The sequence below is a fragment of the Pinus tabuliformis genome, chromosome Q (assembly GCF_031772625.1).
Source record: "Pinus tabuliformis cultivar Carrire ecotype Pingquan chromosome Q, CPIR1, whole genome shotgun sequence".
Lineage (NCBI taxonomy): Eukaryota > Viridiplantae > Streptophyta > Pinopsida > Pinales > Pinaceae > Pinus > Pinus tabuliformis.
This window is the reverse complement of record NC_142296.1, coordinates 560,810,814-560,834,011: the sequence shown is the minus strand read 5'-3', so window position 1 is coordinate 560,834,011 and position 23,198 is coordinate 560,810,814. Positions and strand designations below refer to the sequence as shown.

Below are 23,198 nucleotides of genomic sequence, written 5' to 3'. Positions count from 1 at the left end.
CAAATGCCAATGCCAAAAAACAATGAAAAAACATAAACAATGTTTAAAAAAAATGAAAAATAAAATAAAATTGGTTCCCATACTCATACCAAGTTACCCATCCCAAATCAATGAAAAAATACAATAAATACTTTAAAAACAAAAGGAAAATGGTGCCCACTGCCCATATGAAATTTGCCAACCAAAAACAATGAAAAACAAAGTTTTTAAACAAGGAAAACAAAAAAAAAAAATCTACATACCGTTTTTATGGAGAAATTTGTGATCTCCTCTTGAAATTCTCCAACAAGCACTTGGATTTGCTTCCAAACCCTTCAGCTCCTCTCTCCCAACACTTCTCCTCCAACGCGCGCCCAAGTAAAAAATGACATAAAAAAAAATCGCATTTTGGTTATTATAACCCGCTGCCCCGCGCCTCGCCGCTTTTTTCCATAAAAAGCGCGCTTTTTTTCTGAAAAAAAGCGCTATAAAAAAAATCCGCCGATTTTTTGGGATAAAACGCGCGATTTATGCGTTAAGGTGAAAAAATCGCGATTTTTTGAAAAAAGCGCGACAAAATCGCGCTTTTAACAACACTGGTCGTAACTGCTAATACCTTCCAATTATCTGATGAGCTAACTAAGGATAAGATCAAAATGGAAGTGGTATTTAGACCGTCTGTTCCAGATAACTCAGAGCATTGGCAAGTCTTTAATGATGAAAAGCAAGTGATTCATTTTCTTGATAATCTGGATGAGTTTGAAGATTTCCGGATGGATTCTGAGGAGGATGGATCTTTTAATCATGAGCATATCATAAATCCTACTCCTAGGAATGTGGTTGCCTTAGAACAACACTTTGATCAGCATGATGCCACGAAGTTGAGAGAGGAAAACAAGATGGACCCAGGCGAATATCTCGAGATAAACATTGGTACTCCTACGAGCCCAAAGAGTGTTAAAATTGGTAAAGGTATTAGTATTGAAGAAAGAAAAAAGTTAACTAATTTACTTCACAAATATCGAGATGTTTTAGCATTCCCTTATGATGAATTGAAATTTCAAAGGGCTATGGATTATGCTTTCAAGGGGTTAACAGGGAAATTTATTGAAATTTATTAGGATAATCTTACTGTTTTTTCTCCAGGAAATCATAAGAAGTTCGACAGTTTGTGGCTGGGACCATACATTATTCGAGATATTGCTAGACCAAACTCATTCCACTTGAGCAGATTGGATGGCGAACCACTTGATTTACCTGCAAATGGCCAAATGCTCAAGCTATTCTTCAAAGATGATATTTGATGCCATGGGGCATCCTCTGTATTGTATTTCTAACCTTACTCCTTGTCATTTCAGCATTTTATTTCTGTTTTAGGATTAGATTTACTTTTCTTGTTACTGGATAGTTAATAAATGAAGAGCTTATATCTTTCATGTGCTTAATGTTATATGATAATTTTTGGATGGACGCTACTTATTTTTTATTGTGTGTTGTGTGGATGTAGATTCTGGATTCTCACATTCCTATAGTGCAGCAACGTGTCCTTAAGTAGAGCCAGATGTTGACCACTACGTGTCAACTACCCATAGCAGTACACCCCCTTTTTTCACAAAAGGGGTAGCGCTTAATCGACATGTTCGTACCATTGGACAGTCATAATGTTATGTTGTAAACTCAGTCTGCATGTGTAAATTGTAAATAATATTAGCAGATCTGAGTCATGTATGTAAATTGCCTAGGTGGACCTAATTTTCTAGTGATAATCTACGTTCCGGAAGGTTTTTTGTTTCACCGATCCATGATCGGTAGAGTTTTCCTTCAACCTAACCCCAAAGTCGGAATGGATTTTGTCATTAGAATCTTAGGGGACTCCTAGTGTACTTGGTCAAGTCTATGTAAAAGTAATTTGGAAATAACTCTAACTATTTGGTTAGATTGTTACAAATTGCTTGATCTACTAGATTATAGTTGTGTCGCAGAACTGGGTGATCTATGAGGGTCTATGTCAAATGGGTTTTCCCCCTTGAGATGTAAAATTGTAAAAGTCATGATGTAAAGTGTCTTGAGGGTTAGAAAATATTTAATCCCCTCATAAGTCCTAAGCCCTAGGTCCTAGGTGATTTTCCCACAGGCTAAGTTCGAGGATCCATTTAAAAATTAAAAATTGAAAAAATAAAAAACAATAAAAAAAATATAAATAATAAAAAATTAAATTTAAAAAAAAAAAATTAAATTAAAAAATTGATAAAAATAATAACAAAATTAAAAAATATTTTTTTTTGAAAAAACAAAATAAATATAAAATAATAATAAGTCAAAGTTTTGAGTAAATAAATGCAAAATTTCCATTTTTTAATATATTAAAATGCATTTAAAAATTTGACGGATGAGATTAAAAGGGATTTTGATCCTCATCGATGATCGAGATCATTTTGACATGGATCACTCGAACTAGCCGTTGGGAATTTTTCCTTTAAATAGGGTGTTAGGGGTCATTTGAGATCATTCAATCTGTGAGTCTTGTGCTGAAGAAAGCTCTCTTGTAACCTTTTTCTTGTGCAATAAAGAAAGACTTTGGGGTTGAAATCTTGCTGGTGTTACTCTCCTGAAATGTTGTAAGTTGTTTCATTTTTCTGCATAAATTTAATTTCAGCCATTGGTAATAGCTTGTTGAAGAGTGATGTTGAACACAGGTATCTTGTTCACTCACTAAGGTTTAAATGGTAATAAAATTTCTGAAAATAATGGCAGGTATCTCCATTGGATTTGGGTTTTACTACTATTTTTTCCCTCTTTATTGATAGTTGAAGTGAGCTGTGCAGGAAATCTAGATTGTGAAGATCAGCGGGCGTTTGGGGAAATTCTCAACTGAACCAGCCAACTCCCGCAAAGCATTTTCTTGAAGAGCCCAGCCAGTTTCAACTCTGGGTCTATCATTTAAGTTTATCTTTTTGAATGCATGAGAGAATTTTTGAAGTATCTCATAGTAAATCTAACATTCTGAAAATATTACTGTGGATTATTGGCAAATCTGGCTGATTAGAGTTGTAAATCTGTAAATATTGTAATTGGTTTGTAGGGTTTTAGTTTTTTTCATATATTATTTCTGGGTATTTTTGTTTGGTTGTTATAGGTTTTTTCTTTTTTGGAGCTAAGGATATAATTTTGCCCTGAAGCCAGATCTAGGCCCTGGAGGGCAAGATCTGGCCTTACAACCAATTTCTACAGGAGCACTGTTTTTCTGTCTGAGGGTTTCATCTGGAAATTTATTGCAGGGTTTTCATCAGAAGCAAAAGGAGCAAAATTTTCTTAAGTTTACAGAAGGAGCTCAAGGCTGCCCGGCCATACCAGTCCTCTGCGTGAATCCACTTTTCTCTGTTTATTTTGCCAGCACACCTGCAAACCCTGCTCACGCTGCTACTTTTCCACTGCCCATTGTGCCCTCCACGCAGTCTTCCAGATCCTTGCACGCTGTCTGTTCCAGTTTCCACGCGCACCTCCACCCATCCTCTCACCTGCAAATTAAATCCGTGGCCATCTTTTGCAGCCCTTCCCATCCGCAGTCTTGCCCCATTTCCACCTCAGCAATCCACTTCTCTCATCCCGCGCGTTATATCTCTCATGCGTCTGCTGCTCTTCACGCAGTTCCAACCTTTGCATACCCGTCCACCTGTGTATTGTTTCTCACCTGCCTTTCCCTCACTCATCGTGTTGCCTCATCCACGTTGACCTGCACACTGCAAAATTTTACGCTCTGTATTCACCAGAATACCACGTAGCCTTTCCATTTCTTCACTGTTTTTGCAATTGTCCGTCGGCCCATCTTGCAAACTGCGTACCCAGCTCTTCCATCGTTGCTTTCGAGCTGCCTTCGAGTTTATCACCCGCAGCTCCCATCATTGCTCCAGCTGCAGTGTTTTCCACAGTCGTTCATCCCTTGGCTGTCGACTGCACACACGCAACAGTAAAACAAAACAAAAATTCGACTTTCATGCGTTGATTTAAGTTAGGCTTTTTTTGTTCTTTTCTTTATAGTTTAGAAATCTAAAGTTCCATCTTTTTTTTTTTAGATTTAGTTTTGATTTTAGTTTTATAAAAATCAATAATAAAAATAAAATTTTACAGTTGATTTAGGTTTTAGCTTTAGATACTTTAAATTCTAGATTTGTTTTATTTTGATTTTAAGTTTAAAATTTTGAAAAAATCTCATAAAAAAAATAAAATAATAAAATCATAAAAAAGGTTTTCTTTTTCAAGTTTTAGATTTAAAGTTTTATTTAGAATTTAGATTTTATATTGTGTATATAGATTAGGTGTTAGCATAGTTTAGATTAGATTCTAGTTTTTTTTTTTTTTAGATCTAGTTAGTTGTTTGAATTTTGACTTTAAAAAATAATATTTAAAAAATATAAAATAAAAAAAAAAAAATCCCAAAAAGTATAAAAAAGGTAATTCTTAGGCTTTTTATTTTGTTTTATAGTTTAGATCTTTTAGATTTAAGTTTTATCTATTTAGACTTTGTTTTGTTTTAATCTTAAGATTTTATAAAAAAAAAAAAAAATAAAAATATATCAAAATCATAAAAAGTTGTTTCTTTTTGAAATATTTTTTGTGTCGTATTTAGTCTTAGGACATTTTGTCACGTTTCCAAATTTTGGTATATTTCGCTAAGGCTAATAGATTTTTGATGTGGGAGTAATGTTTATCATTTTTATGTGGTTAAACATGCTTAAATGTTCATTTGAAGATTAGCTACATGAAAGTGATAATTGGTTAGCATTTAAAATTTGCGTGGTTATTTAAAGCATTTATCTTTTGAAATTTTAATTGCTGGATCATTATTAAGGCATTGTACTTTTGTTGAATATCTTGCTTTTTGCTTGGGTTATTTGATGATAAATGATTGTTAATGGTGGAATTACAAAGTTCATATTTTTTTAGGCATTTGATAAACAATTATTTAATCATTAACTCCATAAGGCACTGGTTCATTAATTTCTAAAATCAATCAAGTGTTATTTTGCCTTGTTGTGTCTCCCAACCCAACTGGTCCACAGTTGGTCATCCTTTGTCCCATAGGGTCTACCCCCCTTAGCCGCGGTAGACAGCTTAAACGGAGAGATCGGGGATCAGGGTGACAGCCCCCAGTCTGAGCGTTGTCGTGACAATCTGTGCGACAACAGGTACCATGCCATCATTGGTTGGCATGCTTTGACGATATAGTATCCCTGCAATTTTGGAGTTATTGCTTAATATTTTCCTAAGTGCTGATTTTGGTTTTACACTTATATGCATTTGTTATTGATGTCATACTTGTATCTGGTTAATTTGCAGAGTAGACTAGTTGAATGAGACCTAAGGTTTGATCAGAGGGGCAATTGGTATTGGAGTTAGGCATCGATTGAATCAAAACACTGATAAGCCCAATTCTTAGCATCTCTAACACGTTAGAGTAGATTGACAAGCTTCAAGCACCCAATTCATGTATGACAAATGTTGGGTAAACATGTAAGTACCCTTGTACTCAAATTTTTTTTAAATCGGGTGAACCTCACACCCTTATTATAATTCCTTAGTACCTTCCAACCCAAAATATTATAATAAATAGTGTGTCAGGTCCATAGTAGAAGTTGTGAGCACTTAGATGCACAAAGCCCCTAAATGCGCCTGGATTTACAGATCAGAAAAATAATATAGTTTGAATTAATTCAACATTGGGTCCATAGAGTAACTTGTACAAGAAAGAAACACAAGATTTAGAATCCATCTGCCATGGAACCAAAATAGTATTATAATTAATGAAGTAATGTGCCATGTTTGTTGGAAAAGTCATGCATCCTAAAACATAATGTTCAATCCAAGGGTGGGGACTAGAAAGGGTTATTAAATAGGCTTAATCAAGCATTTTTCCAAGTTCTATTGCTGTAAAAATTATATGTTTTCTTTGTGGGCCATTTTCCTAAAGACTCCATTTCCCAATTAGATGAAGGCACTAGTCTCGTATGTGTTGATCAACCACTTCTCTATGTTGATTTTTGTAGCATCGGATGTGTTCTAGCCACGGAACTTTGTGGAGAGACAATAATACATGTATTCTCCAAAACCTAAAAATCATTTCTGGAAATTCTACCTAGAGACGACTTAATTAAAATAATTAATCTTTTTTAATGGTGCCTAAGTCTAAACTTAGGATCATTGATTAATTAAAGGGTATTAATTAAGTCATGGTCAAATCTCCTAGAAGAAGACATGGATCGAGTTCTAGTTAATCTTAGCCATCGATTATGTTTTAATCTTGGTCGTTGATGTCTCAATGAGAGATTACGAGAAGAAATTTGATGGGGGTTGGAGAACACACTTGTGCAGTTCAATTTCGCTAGGAAATCGATTACCAGAGTAGCAGTTGTGTGTTGCTGGAAGTGATTCAGTGAAGTCGAAGCAGTGAGAGAGGGGCAGGGATGGTAAGGTTGAAATGAAGTTTCTCCAGTTCGGTGAGTGCATAGCAGAGAGGCAGTGAGTGCCACAGAGAGGCAATGTAGAGCTTCAGAGGGAGATCTGTATTTTGCTGAGGAGAAGTCGAAATTCAGAGCCAGAAGCCGGAGTGGGATCCCTGGAGGATCGATTTTCCATATAGCAGTTGATCAGTTAGCGAGAGAGACGTTGGTCCAAGTTGGGTGACGCAGAGGTAGCGCAGAGGCAACAAGAGGCAGCGCATCTTGAGCCAAGGTCAGTGTCAAATCACCAGTGGGAGTGAGATTTTTCTCACTAGATCTCCTGTCAATTATTTCTTTGTATGGATAGCTATATTTGAGCTTCCATAATTTTGTACTCAGATTTACTACTACGTAATAAATAAAACCCTCAACTGCTATATCAGTTTTCCCAAGTTGGGTTTTTCTGGGGACAATGGTCCAAAAATAACAGTGTATTATTGTATGTGTGCATCTATTCTTACAGTTTTTTTTATTTATTCCACAATATTTATTTTGTGAAGGTTGCAGTGTATTAGTTTCGATATTTGTTGTAGGAAACTACAAATAATTTGTTCAGTTAATTTAACAAATAGAAGAAACTTAATCAGTTGTTGCAGTAGGATTCAAGATTTCTGAATTCTACATATTTTCTCTTTCTTCTCTATAATTTCTAGATATCTAGGGCTAGCGATAGAGTTATGGTTAGGGTTTTTCTTGAAATTGTATTTAATAGCAATTTATTTGGATGTATTATTGACCTTTAACAGGGATGGCATTTAATAAGTTGAATAAGAGAAAATATAGCATTAATTGAATAGTAAAACCCTATAATTAGGGCTGATGTCATCTCTTTATTTGTTGTTTTATGCATGTTTAAGCCATAATAACTCACTTTCCTACCCTAAAACTCGCTTAATTGATAGCCTTGATCCTTTATTGATATATGCTTAAAGGGCTATTTCTTCTAGCTGTTATATGACATTGCATAGCATTTCATTGAATATTTCTAAAACCCTAACTTATAACAGCTCGCTAATATATCAAAAAGGTCTTAGGAAAGTGTGCTTGGACTTTGGTAAACATTATCTTAGCCTTCTAGGCACCACCAATACCTTTTTCCGAATCATTGGACTTTGCATTACCTTAAATCCTTCTTGATGAATGTCCTTAGGTGATCTTTATAGGGAAGCCTCCCTTGTGGGATTTAATTCACCATTAAACAGCTGGAGAAAGGCCGCTGAAGTGACAATGGTGGCCAATCTCTTGTTGCCATAACATCTAGATTTGCCTAGTGGGGCTTTGCACTAGGCCTGCTAGATTTTGCAGTAACAAGTACCTAGAGCTTCTTCAAGGCAAGGTTCTTTGGTAGGAAACGTTCTTTGGTGATGGCCAAGCTTTTGGTCATACTGCCCTTTATGGTCTTTAGCATTGTTTGAGGATAGTAGTACTTTTTGTTTGATGGAAGTTGTGGTGTAAACTTGTGTTTAATCATGAAACTTGCTCTTTGTCTACCTTCAATTCAGTATGGAAGGATCAGGTTTGTCATCAGTTATTGACAAAAGGACTTTTTCTAATCAAAGATGCTCAATTTTTGGATCACAGAGTACTCTGCTTTTCTGTCTGCCTTAGTAGCAGTCTGGAAGAGGTTATGATAGTCATCGCATATTCCCTTCCTATTCTTGGTTTTCGGATTGTGAATAGTTTTTTTATAAATATAAGATGTATTTTTCAAAAAAAACTATTTGCAATTGAGATAATTTCCTGTCTTGGACTTGTTTTCTCATCAAAAGCTTACAATAGCTAATTGGTAAAGTTAAATGGCATCAATAAGTGTAACCTTGAACTCGAATTCAACAGAAGGGCTGCTTGGGTTATTGGACAATAGCTTCCATCTTACTAAAAATCATAGATACGAAGGTCGTTTGGTCTTACAAAAGAAATAAAATGATAAAACAGCATTCTGCAACTGGAATGAAAGTCAAGAAAAGGTTTTGTAATTTATAATTTCAGTCAATTATATATGCCAGGAATGAACTGTGCATAACCTCATGGCTAGGAAATAAAAGTTTACAAAGTTAGGTTTAAAAGCTAACCTCTTTCTTTACGAGTTGGTGTCAGGGTCTGCATGGTAACAAATATATCTGGAGTAAAAATGTAAACCCCACAATTTATATAATCACTGACCTGTGAGAAAAAAGAAACGATATGTATGAAATCATCCATCTTAATCGACATATCTCCTCACACCTGCCCAGTTTTCAGTTAATACTTTAAGACATTTGAAAAACAACAGAAGTGTAGATAGTAGAAAGATAATGCATGACCAACTTATTAGTCCAAACATGAGAAGATGATATTGGCACTCACTTGCACCTAGATCAGATCAATAATGTTTGAGCTACAAAAGTAACACTTGATGTAATACATACAGCAAAAGTGCCTCGAAAACCAGCTAATTATCTCAAAATGGAAGCGACAGACACAAGCATAGTCCACAAGGTGTAAAGCAGAACATAGCTCATGCATATCTTTTTAATGTGTTCTCATACAAATATGCAAGATAAGACATGAGAGTCGAGACACGAATACAAATAGTTGGTTGACAAAATTATACTACTGTTTGGCTACCCTGTCATCTGATAAATACACAAGATAAATTTTATTTGGGAGTACATGTGTTTCTGGTTTTTCTGCAAAATGTAGTAACTCCTTCGTCAGAGGGTCTGCAACTAATTCACCAAACTTCCCTGTAGCTTCAGTGGAAACCTGCAATTGAAGTATTTGAAACTTATTCAGTAGTCAGTAAAAAATTCAACCACATTATAAAACACAAACAAAAATAATGTGAAATGAATAAAGTTCATTTACTAAGAAATATCCAACATTATAAGGACAATAGACAGAAACCCATATAGGACAAATCAATAATTGAATAATAATGATATATTGATTTACAATGACCTATGTGACACTATATATACACATTAATTGGTCACTTTGGTTGAATGGTAACGCCCCTTAGTTCATGTGTTACTCATTAATTATTGTTTATTAATACTACTATTATTATGTATATTTATTTCCATTACATTGCCTTCCCCTTTAGAAATGCTTTGTCCTTGAAGCATATTTATGAAAGATTTATCTCTTGTTTTGGCTTGTGATGCATTCTCATGATTATTTGATATTGTAGCTGTAGTGGTTGATGATACAAGATGATATAATCTTCTAAGCATTGAGCAAAATTGTCGATTTGTGAAAGGGTCAAACCACTCTAATTCATCTTTTTGCAGAACTATGTAATTACTACTTCTGTGAGTTGGAAAATGATAAGATTCCACACTTGAAAATTGTTGATTTGGGGTAGCATCAAATGTGCTCTAGCCATGAAAATTGCTGGAGAGACTAAAGCACATGAGATCTCCAAGACCTAGAAATGATTTGGACAGATTGTACCCGGTTTGGGAGATATTAAAATAATTAATATTTTTAATGGAGTTCCTAAGTCTAAACTTGGGAAAAATAAAATATTAATGAGTATTAATATAAAACCAAGTTAGAAGGTTCCAAAAGTCATGGATCAAGCCAAATCTAATCTTAGTCGTTGATTAGAGATTTAATCTCGGTCATTGAAGGACCGCAGAGAAAAATATAAGAGGAGGCTTGAGGGTCAGTGGGAGAACACACCAGAGTGATCAGTCATTCATTTTGCTAGAGTGGGGTTGCTAAGCAAAGTTGAATCAATGATCAACAACGAGGGGCAATGATTACTAGACAAAGAGGCGGAGACAGTGCCAAGAGACCAGCGCAGAAGTAGAGACCGAGAGCAGCAGCCAGAGTAGGCCATGTAGAGCCCAACAAAGATAGTGCAGAGCCCAGAGGGACTGTGTCATCCACGCAGAAGGCAGAGGGAGTGACGCAGAGGGTCCCAGAGGCTGTGCTGTGCCTCAGAGGTCTGACACAGAGGGTCCTGGGGTTGATGCACTGCAGCAAGAGGCCGACGCAGAGGCCAGAAGGGCCAGTGCTGAGCTTTAGAGTCGCCGGAGAGGGTTTCGTGGGACAGGTTTTTTGAATACCTATTTCAAATAGAGAGGTATTGCTGCCGTTTATTTTTCTCTGTCAGTTAAACCGGTTAGGCACCCAATTGTACTCAAGGAAACACTGCATAATAATAAACCCTCAAAATAGTTGCACTGGTATTCCCACATTGGGTTTTTCCAGGGACATTTGTCCAAAAATAATGGTGTCACTCATTTGTTTGTTTTCTTTCAGCTGATGATCTGTAGATGTTGTGATTGTATTGTGTTTATTTCGGTATTTAAATATTTTAAATAACTTGTTCAGAATTTACAAGTAGAAGAAATAAACCAACAAAATACAGATTAATTTTCTAACGGATAGACTTAGAAAATTCAACATGGTATCAGAGCGTGGTTGCAGATCACAGGAAAGTTGAAGGCATCAGTTAAGGAGCGCATTTGTAGCAGATTCCGCTGTCCCGAGTGATAGAGTTGATCCTTGCAGAAAGCGACAGAGGAAGGGTTGAGGCAGAGGGATTGCATCATCAGTCCGGACCTGAGAGAGGTCAGCGCAAAAGCTGAGGAGGGCAAAAACAGGCTCACGCAGAGGCCAGGAGGGCTAGCGTAGTTGACTGAGGGAGTTGTTTTGTCGGTGCTGGGATTGCGCAGAGCCAAGAGGCTCAATCCTTCAGTGGCTGGGGTGAAGGAAGCTGTAGGTAGTTTGCGGAGCGAAATTGGTGGGGTACTGTGGTCAGAACAGTACCTAACAGGGCAAAACCAAGGTAGAGGGAGTTGTTGCCGAGGCGGATTTCTAGCCAAGGAATCCAGATCAGTGTTACAGTTGCATAGACGATCAAAGAGTAGCAACTTGACTGTTGGCAGAAGGATTTCTAGAAGGGAAATCGAGACTCAGAGGGAGTCTAGAAGAGAACTTCCAGACAGAGAGTAGAGAGACTCGAAGGAGTCGAACCAAGAACTTTCAGACGGGAAGTAGAGAGACTCAGCAGGAGTTGAACCGAGAACTTCCAGACGGGAAGTAGAGATACTCAGCAGGAGTCAAACCCAGAACTTCCAGGCAGGAAGTAGAGAGACACGGAGGAGTCAACAGAGAAGAGCAAAGAGATAGACGTGAATGGTCTAAGGGATCAGGATAGGCTGGACGAAGCACCCAACTTTGTGGTCTGGAAGGCCAAGATCCTGTCCATTCTAGACAGACATCGCATCAAGGACTTCACCTTGAGAGTAATGGCTATCCCAGTTGACCCGAAAGCGAATGAAAGGTATGAGGAGGCAATGGCCAAGGAAAAATGCATCATCCTTGATGGGATCAAGGATCATGTGGTCCAACATATTGCCGAGAAGGAGACGACAAAGGAAATGTGTGATACCTTGAAGACGTTGTACCAGCATACTTCCGTGCAGAGGAAGATGCTACTTGAGAATCAGCTACGGTCATACCATATGCAGAAGGGAGAGCAAACCGATCTCTTACTCGATCGGTTGAAGGAGATCTGAGACCAACTAACTTCCATAGGGGCCACATCGGATCAAGAGTTGATGGTAAGAACCGCACTAAACACAGTCTCTGAGGAGTGGGAGCCATTTCTCCAGAGCATACTGGGCAGGGCGAATCTTCCAGATTATGATGAATTGTGGGTGGCTCTTCCTCAAGAAGAGATCAGACGGCTGACCAAAACGAGAAGTAGCAGCAAAGGGGTCAGGATCAAGAAGGAAGAGGAAGAGGATGCGGCTCTAGCATCTGCGGGAAAGCAAGAGAAGAGGAAGAAGAAGGACCTCTCCAAGGTCAAGTGCTTCCATTGTGGGGAACTGGGTCATTATGCGAACCAGTGTCCGAGGAAGAAGAACAAGGGAGAGGCGTCTGACTCTAAGGCAGCGCCAGCGAAGGCGGAGAAAGAAGTCGAGGAGGATGACGATTGTGCCATGAGTGCTCATGTACCTCTAGAGAAGAGGTGGGGAGACATCGAGCTGTAGTCAGGAAGACTACAGGCAATGAGGGGCAGGATCCTTGAGGTACCCAACCTCTTGGATTATACCTTGCTACGGGAGCCCCGAAGAGGAGTAGCAGGACTGGCGGATGTCGGTAGAGACGGATGCGGATGAAGCGGTAGAGAGTGCTACAGTGCAGGAGTCCCCGAGCAGCGCAAGGCTAGCAGGTTGCAACAGTGCGAGAGGCACGGAGAGTGTTGCAACAATGCAGGATGGCACAGAGAGGTTTGCAACGGTGCGAGAGGCAAGGAGAGTGTTGCAACAATGCAGGATGGCACAAAGAGGTTTGCAACGGTGCGAGATGCATGGAGTTGTTGTAGCAGTGCAGAGGTCAATAGAGGGAGCACTTGTTAGTGGCAGAGGGAGCTTCAGCATCAGGACTATTTCTAGCCTAACAGGGAAGTCAGTAGTTGGGTGGATCAGTTACTTCTTAGTAACTGAGTTGCAGTGCAGTAGCACGATGCAGCATGATGAGAGGGGGTTGCAATGTAGATGCCGTGTTGGCAGGATGGACCAGCAGCAGCACAGATGCAGAGGGAGTTGTCGTACGGATGCAGTAGTGGCAGTGGCAGGGCCATGGGCAGAAATGCAGAGGATGTTGGGCGGGGAGGCCTAGCATCAGCACAAGTACCGGTGCCAGATGATCAGTGTGATGCTCAGTGAGGAGTATTACTAGAGCACAGTCGTCGCTAAGAGGGAGTGTTGATTTGGGGTAGCATCGGATGTGCTCTAGCCATGAAAATTGGTGGAAAGGCTAAAGCACATGGGATCTCCAAGACCCAGAAATGGTTTGGACAGATTGTACCTGGTTTGGGAGATATTAAAAAAATTAATATTTTTAATGGAGTTCCTAAGTCTAAACTTGGGAAAAATAAAATATTAATGGGTACTAATATAAAACTGAGTTAGAAGGTTCCAAAAGTCATGGATCAAGCCAAATCTAATATTAGCCGTTGATGAGAGATTTATTCTCGGTCGTTGAACGACCAACGAGAAAAGTATAAGAGGAGGCTTGAGGGTCAGTTGGACAACACACCAGAGTGATCAGTCATTCATTTTGCTAGAGTGGGGTTTTTAAGCAAAGTTGAATCAGTGATCAACAGCGAGGGGCAGTGAGTACTGGACAGAGAGGCAAAGACAGTGCCAAGAGACTAGCACAGAAGCAGAGAGCGAGAGCAACAGCCAGAGTAGACCATGCAGAGCCCAATAGAGACAGTGTAGAGCCCAGAGGGATTGCGTCATCCACGCAGAAGGTAGAGGGAGTGACGCAGAGGGTCCCAGAGGCTGCGCAGTGCCTCAAAGGGCTAACACAGAGGGTCCTGGGGTTGACGCAGTGCAGCAAGAGGCTGACGGAGAGGCCAGAAGGGCTAGCGCTGAGCTTCAGAGTCGCCGGAGAGGATTTCGTGGGATAGGTTTTCTGAATACATGTTTCCGAATAGAGAGGTATGGCTACCGTGTATTTTTCTCTGTCGGGTAAGCCGATTAGGCACCCAGTTGTACTCAAGGAAATACTGCATAATAATAAACCCTCAGAATAGTTGCATCGGTTTCCCCGCATTGGGTTTTTCTGGGGACATTTGTCCAAAAATAACGGTGTCACTTGTGTGTTGTTTTATTTCAATTGATGATCTGTAGATGTTGTGACTGTATTGTGTTTATTTCGGTATTTAAATGTTTTAAATAACTTGTTCAAAATTTACAAGTAGAAGAAATAAACCACCAAAATACAGATTAATTTTCTAACATATAGACTTAGAAAGTTCAACAAAAAACTCTTCATGATAATAGGATATTCCCTTAGATTCTCATATTGATTTCATCTTTGGTTAGTTTGTTGACCGATATTGTGATTTCTATAATTAGGATGACAATAAGGCATCCTTGTATATTGTGTCTTTCTTTTGGAACCTTCATCATTTGATATTGTTACCCTTTCATAATGCATGAGGATAACTCTTTTGATTTTCATCACAAAATATGATTTGTAGCATGGTACCCATGAGACTGTTGATTGATTGGGGGTACATACCTTCATTCTTTGCTTGGAGATGATGCTTTACTTTCTTAGTTGGTACATTGGATTGGACAAGATCCATTGCTCTTTTGTGATGGATTGTCATGGCTTGGTTCTCTCTTCATGGTCACATATCTTTGGTTGATGGATCTTTAGGATTATAAGTTTACAATTTGACTTGATGCCTTGATTGAAGGTGTGAGATGCTCTTTGGTGTTATGGTATATCATTGGTGGATGTTGTTTATGGTTAGCCAAGAATAACACTCATATATCTCACTTCTGGAACACCTTGATAGCTATTGATGGATCAAGAGTGACATTATGTGATCCTAGTTCACATTAGTGTTTTCCATTATGAAAGGTATAACAAAAGATCTCTTTTTATTATGAATTTGACTTATGATGGGTTTTACTAGGGGATGCCACTTCTATTTTCATGGTACAAAACCTCAATAAGGTATACTCCATGTTGGCACATGAGGAAACTATATTATTATTTTAATAGAAACACCCCCTTTTGGAGGCACTTTATAATGTTTTATTTTTTCATGGGGCCATCCCCTTCTACCTCATGTATTAACCCTTTACCTTATACCATGGTAAGGGCACATATGTTGAGGTGAATTAAAAGATTATTTCATGCTGCGTCATTCCCTTTATTCATATATTAATTTCGCCTAAGGCAGCCCTACACTTTATCTTGCCCATGAACACAAAGGTAAGAGGCAAAAGATGGAGTTGATCACACATATGCTCACATAAGGTCTTATTTTAATACATCGTGATAGAGCCACTATCCTACTTTTTGAACCATGGCTTACCATTATGACATCACACATGGATCCCCTTTTGACTTGAAGACATTTTATGTAAAGGTCGATACATCTTTGGACTTTGTGTACACGAATGTTGAAGCTTGCATGAATTGTTATTACACAGGATGAAGCCACCATTTTGAACTGTAATTCCTTGCCTCACTTGGCCATGCTTCATGGCTTATTCATTAACTCATGTAATGACATTATGTTCTAACTAAACATGGGACATGGGCAATGGTTTTAAAAACCAGCTCAACCCAAACTGGAATCTGTCAAATTGGCCAGTTGGATAGGGTTAGGGGTTAACCTCATGAACACCTCAAACTGGTGGACTGATTTGGTACCAAACCAGTACAAACTCGTCCAAACCAGCCAGTCCCATGATTTTAATAACCATCCCAATCCAAACTGGAATTGGTCAAATTGGCTGTTTGGATCGGGTTAGGGATCAACCTCGTGAACACCTCAAACTGGTGAACCAATTTGTACCAGATTGGTACCAAACCAATGCAAAAGTGGTCTGAACTGACCAATCCTGTCATGAATTAGCTGAGCAGCTCATGGATCATATGCCTAAAACTAATGCATGGGAAAAAATGCTATAAATACAATGTTGAAAGCTGAATCTGAAAACTCTGCTAATAATAGCAGAGGATGTGCTATTCCCCTAAAGTACTGATGTGAACACTCTTGAGTCCTAAAAACTCTTATATAACTATAGAATAAGATAACAATGGAACAAAACTATGAAACTGTGTACCTATATGACTAAGGTACCCACGAGCCATCAATATCGAATCGTGAACTTTGAAATTTGCCTCACTTTGAATACTATCCATGAACATATGCCTGAAACTTACAAAAGTAAATCTGGTGTTAACGGTGAGCATTACTTCCCAGGGGCTTACAATTGATTTAGTTGGTTGTTTTGTGCCCTAACCCTTAGATTAAGTTCCCATATTAGGTGAGTTTGATGAGTGATCACGTTGATCAATGATTTGTGGTAGGCCAGTTGCCCATAAGCTTGTAGCATTGTTTTTGGACTCTAGAGGTCATTTAGAGCCTCACTAATTGTGTGTTTTGTTGTTGATATGTATTGCACTCGGTGCCATTTTTATATGTTCACACCTACATGGTATACAAATGAGAAAAGTTTGCATATTTTGCCTCTAATGGTTTGGAATCATGACTTGGAATCACCCAAATAATTTTTTCCATTAAAAATTAATTATTTTATGTATTTTTTAAAAATGGTTCATTGAATCCAAGTCGATTTGAGTCTAAGTCAAAACCTGAGTTGATAGGTTGAAGAGTCAAAATCCGATTTCAAGTTTTAAAACTTTGACATGGACATAGATTACGTGGAGCTATGGGTCCCGTGTTCCAACTAATGATTGAGTTATTGCATGGCTTGCATATTTTAAAGGATCTATCACTTAAAGCATGGAATTTTGATTATTTATGAGGATACATTCAGCCATTCATTTGACTAGTAATGCAAGTCATTGGCCTTGGTATCGTGGAGGTGCTTTGGTGGTATCATTTGACGGTGGACAATAAGCCTATATATTAAGCCCATAGCTCCAGTTTATTAGGGAAGATGACTCTCATTCTTGGAGATTAATTATTGCACTCATATCTATTGGTTATAGATGGGATGTTGGTACTTATTGGCATGGTCAAACCCCATTGGGAGGAGTTATCTGACATGCCCAATTCACTAATTTATCCATTGTTGACTTGTGATGAGAGTTGATTACTCTATTATATTGTCTTCCTTGGTGAAGAGGATGATTATTTTGTGTTTCTTCTAGGAGAGAAAGTAGATCTCAACAACTTGCTTCTATTATTAGTATGGAGTTTGTTGAGGAGGTTAGAAATGTAATATCTTATTGTATTCCTTGGATATTTAACGGATCTAGGAAAACTAATTACTTGTTTATTGTAAAAGGAGTTTAGCTCAAACCTTCCATTTTTTTCAATGGAATACACATCCCAAGGAAACTCTTCGGTCACTTCCCCTGATTTCAAGGATGGTACCTAGGGTAAATTGGTCGGTTGTAGTGGAAACCTAATCCAACAAGGACATCAAGTGAGGCCCAATAATATTCACAGAGGCATCCAGCCTGAGGACTTGACCCCATGACCTCCTACTTGTATATTAACAGCACTCAACCACTTAAGCTGACCCACTAGGCTGGTTCAGCTCAATGTTGATAGTTTCATCATTGATGTCAAAGGTTTCTTGATGAATCCTTCTCCTCATCAGCACTTGGGTCAGAAGCTGGGCAAGATATCGGACAGGTTAAATATTGTGAAACTTGAGTGTTTTCTTGAATGTATATGGGCCAAGGAATCACTGTTAACAAAATACAGTGCAATCATTCTATTCAACGCAAACTCAAAAACGGTCAGTTCAGGAACGACTTTCAAAAATGGCTTTCTATTCATACACTCTGCATCTAATTATTTTGTTTATGCTTGAATCTGTGAAAGATTCTTCTGATTATGAATAACTGGAAGCGATGATATTGTTACCAGAAATTGTGTTTGTAAAATATTACTATTAGTAATCAAGATAGTCTCCACGAGCAGGTAGCACTGGAAGTCCAAGGTTACAAGAGAATGTTCCTAACAATCTCACTCCTGCTCTATAACATAATTTCTGGCAACATGCAGTATGTGTACCTTTGGGAGTGCACTCTTGAAATATTCCAGATTGGGAGCCTTTTTGGGATAACATACCTGACCTGTGCATTTGTAGTCCCCAGAGAATTCCAGGAGCATTCTTTTCATGCAGACAGGGGTGGTACCTGGTATCTTTCATGATAATTTGAAAATCACCAATGTACTGTTAGACCAAAATCTGGTTTCAAAGTTGAAGGGTAATGAATAACGCCTTTACTTTTTGGTATTCATGTGCTATATATGTACCAGATCAGAATTTCATACGATTTAACTTGAAAACAGAGTACTTGGACTTATAAGGTGTGGAAAAATTGGAATTGCAACCAACTTCATTAACAAGAACAGAAGTGAGACTACTCTTCTTGATCTCAAACATATCTCAAGCATCTTTTGAAGGAGGCAAAACAGAGGATACCACCAGTGTACCTTTGAAAGTCAGTGTGATATCAGGGTTGTCACACTCCTATGTATTATACAGTCATTTGTGAGCCTCCTTGTTAAGTTGCACCCACCATATTGGCTTCTCTAATGATTAGGTTATGTGATAATTAAGAAAACATAAGATTCTATATATGATTCCCATCAAACTCTGAGCCAGGTAACAATTATCATGGCCCTGTTCTAAAGAGATTGCTGCTGGAGCAGAGTTATATGAGGAAGCCTTTGTATGCGGATATCATTGTACAGGCCTGTATGGAAGTTGCTAGTAACTCCTTTTTATCCCACTGTAGGAAACTGTCACTGTGAGTTATTGACAATGACAAAGGAGGCACACTCTTTTTAGATCTGTTTGAGAAACTCAGTGTAAATAGGCCACAGACTTTCTGAGTGAGCAGCAGATCAGGCGTGTTAATACAAGGTGTTTATATATATAGGTGGACAGCGGTCTCTTTAGGCACCTGGTATGTTGACGTATAAACTATGGTGAGCCAACCTGTATTGGGAATTAGGGCCGATCTACAGACCATAATTAAATTGATCTGTGTCTATAAAACATGAATTGGAGCCAACTTGAAAATGTTGTATAATGCTATAATGGGAGGTTGTATAATTGTAGATGTAAGAAGGTTTGCAGTTTACATTATTGTCACATGAAGAAGAATATCACTTACATAATATATGATAAGCATGTTACCCACCTTATCAAAAATCTTTCCGAAACAAGGTGTTGTACCATGATGGTTTGGGGTTTTTGTGTAATGTTCCCTCCTACAATAATTTCCCTAAAATCAATTTCACAATTTTGCATTTTTTACTACTATGGGGGCCCACGAAATTTTGATGATGAGACATAGGAGAAGGGGGCCAAAAACTTTGTTAGAGGAATGTGGGGGCCACATCCACATGTAATACGCACCCCCTTGGAGAGAAAATTCGAATTGCTAAGGAGGGAGGTCGAAATATTGGATGGAGGGACCCACATGAGGAGGCAAGGAAAATTATAAATAGGAGCATAGAAACTATTGGGGCTTTTTGATCACCCATCTATTTCCTTTATTGTTCAAGCTGTTTAGCTGGGTCACAAGTGTTGCTTAGCACAAAGTTTTCCAAGGGGAGAACTCACCCTTCTTTTGGTGGACTTCGAGTGCCACCCTAGGAAGGTAAATTTGCTGCTACATTGGAGGGAGATTTGTGGAATTCTGGGAGCATCTTTTAGCGATTTCCCTCAGCTAATGTGTGCTCCAGGAGGACGTAGTAGAGGATCACATGCCACTCATTTCAACTATTTTCCAGGGGGTGTTGAGAAATTTAGAGAAGCTGCACTAGGGGAAGACTAAGCTTGGTGGAGAATTTTGGGGTTGAAGATTGCTTCCTTTGAGAGAAACAAATTTCTCTTCCCTGGGCCTGCACAGGAGAGAGACTGGACAATGTATTTTAGACTTGGACTCAGCTCTTTGGTGTTGGGACTTCAGCACATCATCTCTCCTACTTCCGGAGAAATTTCCTAGAGACTTTCACTAGCAGATTGAGGAGGGATAAGAAGGATTTCAGCAGATTCCATCACTGGGGGACACAGTTTCTGTTCAGGAGGGCGTAGTGCCAAAATAGGGCAATTTCAGGAGGTCGGAATTAGCCCAATTCCTTTCTGGGTTTTGGTGGGTTTGGTGAGAGGAGATCAGGGCTAATTTTGCAGAATTTTCTGAGCACCAGAGGTGGGACAAATCTTCAGTTTTTCTAGCCAGCAGTGCAGTTTCACGAGAGCCAGTGTAGATCCTTGCAGACGAGTTGCTCTACAGCGGTTGGGCAGTCAATGTTGGACACCTGGGGTTTGTAGCTTGCTTTGAGCAAGCCCAGGTGCATTTCGTGCATTTCTTCCATCACACATTGTACTCCTACCATTTGATAATAAAATTGGCCCATTTTGGCATGTTTTTGGAGCATTTTTGGTTACCTAATTGCATGTGTAATTTCTTGTGTTAGACGTGCTTAATTTGCTTTGTTTATCACTGTTAATTTCCATTGGGATATTACATTTTTCTTGTGAATTAGCCAGCACTTTCGAAGGTATCCTCACTAATATATGGAATTTTAGGGAAAGGAGTCAAATATTCAAGTATTGATACATCTAAACCTAGAGCAATCATCCAATGAACAAAAACCATAGACTTGATACTAATGCAGATGCCAGTTTTGTCCAAAATGTGCTAAGCTCAGAGGTAAGGAACTTCAAGAATCAGAACCTTTCTTATCAACAATGAAAATTGTCTGGTTGTTACATTGTCTGGTAGTTACACATAATTTATGAATTTTATAAGGATTTGAAACGAATGGACCATGTGAAGCTAGAAAAACAAACCAAATTACTTCAAAGTCTTGCATTAGAATACAAACAGTCAGCAAGATTTGGATATAAAAAGATGTGTTGTTGGATGGTAGCGCTGCTAGTAAATGGTATTTTTGTGATACCTAGTTCATATATAGCCTAGCAAAGAGAGAAAGAGGAAGAGGAGCAGATGTTAAGCATAATTGAGGAAGAGGAGCAGAGAGGATAAAGGGGCAGAAACAAAGTACAGACCAGTGCCAAGGAAAAAGAAGAACTCATATTTCAAAGACCAAGTAAACTAGCAAAGTAAATTTGAAATCTTGTTAGGGGATTGGTGTCTCCTTTCAGGTAGTATCCTGAAAAAGAATAGGTTGGAGCCTATAAGTAGAGGAAGTGGGTGCTCCCAACAGGTTGTAGCTTGCAGAAGAAAAGCGAAGTAGAAGCCTCTTGTAGGTAGAAGCCTATAAAAACTTGATGTAAAAGAGTAAGTGGGAGTTTGCCTTTACATCACAAAAAAATTCGTGGTTTTACCCTTTATGGGTTTCCACTTATATCTGGTGTTTACATGTGTTGCATAAGTTCTTGTGTGTTTTCTTTTGAATTCATTGTTAATTGTTTAACACATATATAAATCTGCTAATTGTTAAAGAAAGAGTCAAAAGATTTAAAATAATTTGAAATTGGTGATTTTTAAAAGACATAATTACTAATTTACCCCCTCCCCCCCCTTGTAATTACCTAGTTTCCAACAATTGGTATCAGAACAGGTTCCTTTTTTATCGACCTAACTAGAAAGAAAATCTAGTTCATAAGAATGGCCAGACAGGAAGGGTGTTCAACAAGAAAAGCCCCTTTGTTTAATGGTACTAATTATACCTTTTGGAAGGTAAGAATGATGACATATCTAATGTCCCTAGGTGCAGATGTCTAGGGTGCAATGGAGAATGGATATGAAGACCCACCTGTATAGGAAACAAAGATGACAAGCTTGAATTTTCATTCAATGCCAAAGCCATGAATGCTATCCATAGTGGGCTATCTGAGTCTGAATTTGTAAAAGTAATGCACTATAACACTGCTCAAGAAATGTGGGATAAACTAAAAAACATTCATGAAGGAGATGGTAATGTAAAAATGGCTAAATTACAAGTTTACAAAATGGAGTTTGAGTCCCCGAGAAACAAATCAGATGCATTTGAGAAATTCAAGGTCTTCAAAGCACTGACAGAGAACCAAACAGGCTGCAAGATAAAGTGCATATGGTCGTACAAAGGAGGATAATTTACATCAAATGAATTTGAAGATTTCTGTTATGATCATGAATAAAGAAACAATATACCATTGCAGACAAACCCCAACAAAATGGAGTAGCTAAAAGACAAAACAGATCAATGCAACAAATGGTGAGGGCTATGATGCAAGAAAGGAACATACCACAGACCTATTGGGCAAAAGCTATGTTGATTTGGGGTAGCATCAAATGTGCTCTAGCCACGAAAATTGGTGGAGAGGCTAAGGCACATGAGATCTCCAATATCCAGAAAGGGTTTGAGCAAATTCTAAACAGCTTGGGAGATATTAAAATAATTAATAATTTTAATGGAGTCCCTAAGTCTAAACTTAGGGAAAATAAAATATTAATGTGAATTAATATAAAACTATGTTAGAATGGTCCAAAAGTCATGGATCAAGCTAGATCTAATCTTAGCCATTGATTAGGGACTTAATCTCAGCCGTTGATTTGTCAACGAGAAAAGTATAAGAGGAGGCTTGAGGGTCACTTGGAGAACACACCAAGAGATCAAGATTTCAACTTTCTAGAGTTGGGTTTGCTGAGAAAGTTGAAAGAGTGATCAGAATTGCAGCTGAGGGGTAGTGAATACAGAAGCAGAGACGCGGAGATAGCACCGGGAGGATCAGCACAGTAGCCAGAGAGAGGGACGTAGAAGCAACCAAGGGTTCACGCAGAGCCAACCAAGGCTCACACAAAGGCAGCTAGGAGTTGCGCAGTGCCTAAGAGGGCTAGCGTGGGTGATGCAGAGGGCCAGAGGACTGACGCAGTGCTTTCAGAGGCTGACGCAGGCCAAGCCAGAGTGACGTTGGGCTAATGCTAGGCCAGAGAGAGGCTAACACAGTCCCTAGAGGTTGACGTTGGGGTTTCATGGGGCAAATTGGAGCTGTGGAGCTGCCAGAGTGTTTATCCAAGGTTTGAACCGGAATATCTGCTTCTGAGTAGAGAGGTACTACTGTCGGGATTTTTCTCTGTTGGGTGAGCTAGATTTGGCACCCAGATTGTATTCTGAAACTGCTTAATAAATCAAACCCTCATATAGCTACACCGGTTTTCCTGCATTGGGTTTTTCCGGGGACATTAATCCAAAAACAACGGTGTCACTTGTGTGCTTGTTTCTATTTCCTTCAGTTGATGATC

The 23,198-nt window shown here is 38.7% G+C and overlaps 1 protein-coding gene across 2 annotated transcripts in view; it reads right to left on the bottom strand.

The window, feature by feature from the left end:
- LOC149220671 (uncharacterized) overlaps positions 1–23,198 on the bottom strand; it is a 341,673-nt gene that overhangs the window by 139,005 nt on the left and 179,470 nt on the right. For both annotated transcript variants that reach the window (XM_089384854.1, XM_089384853.1), the window contains exons 8-9: positions 9,129–9,221; positions 8,549–8,639 (exon numbers count right to left, since the gene is read on the bottom strand). In XM_089384854.1, coding sequence (XP_089240980.1) covers positions 8,549–8,639; positions 9,129–9,221 — 184 coding nt within the window. The remainder of the gene's footprint in view (positions 1–8,548; positions 8,640–9,128; positions 9,222–23,198) is intronic.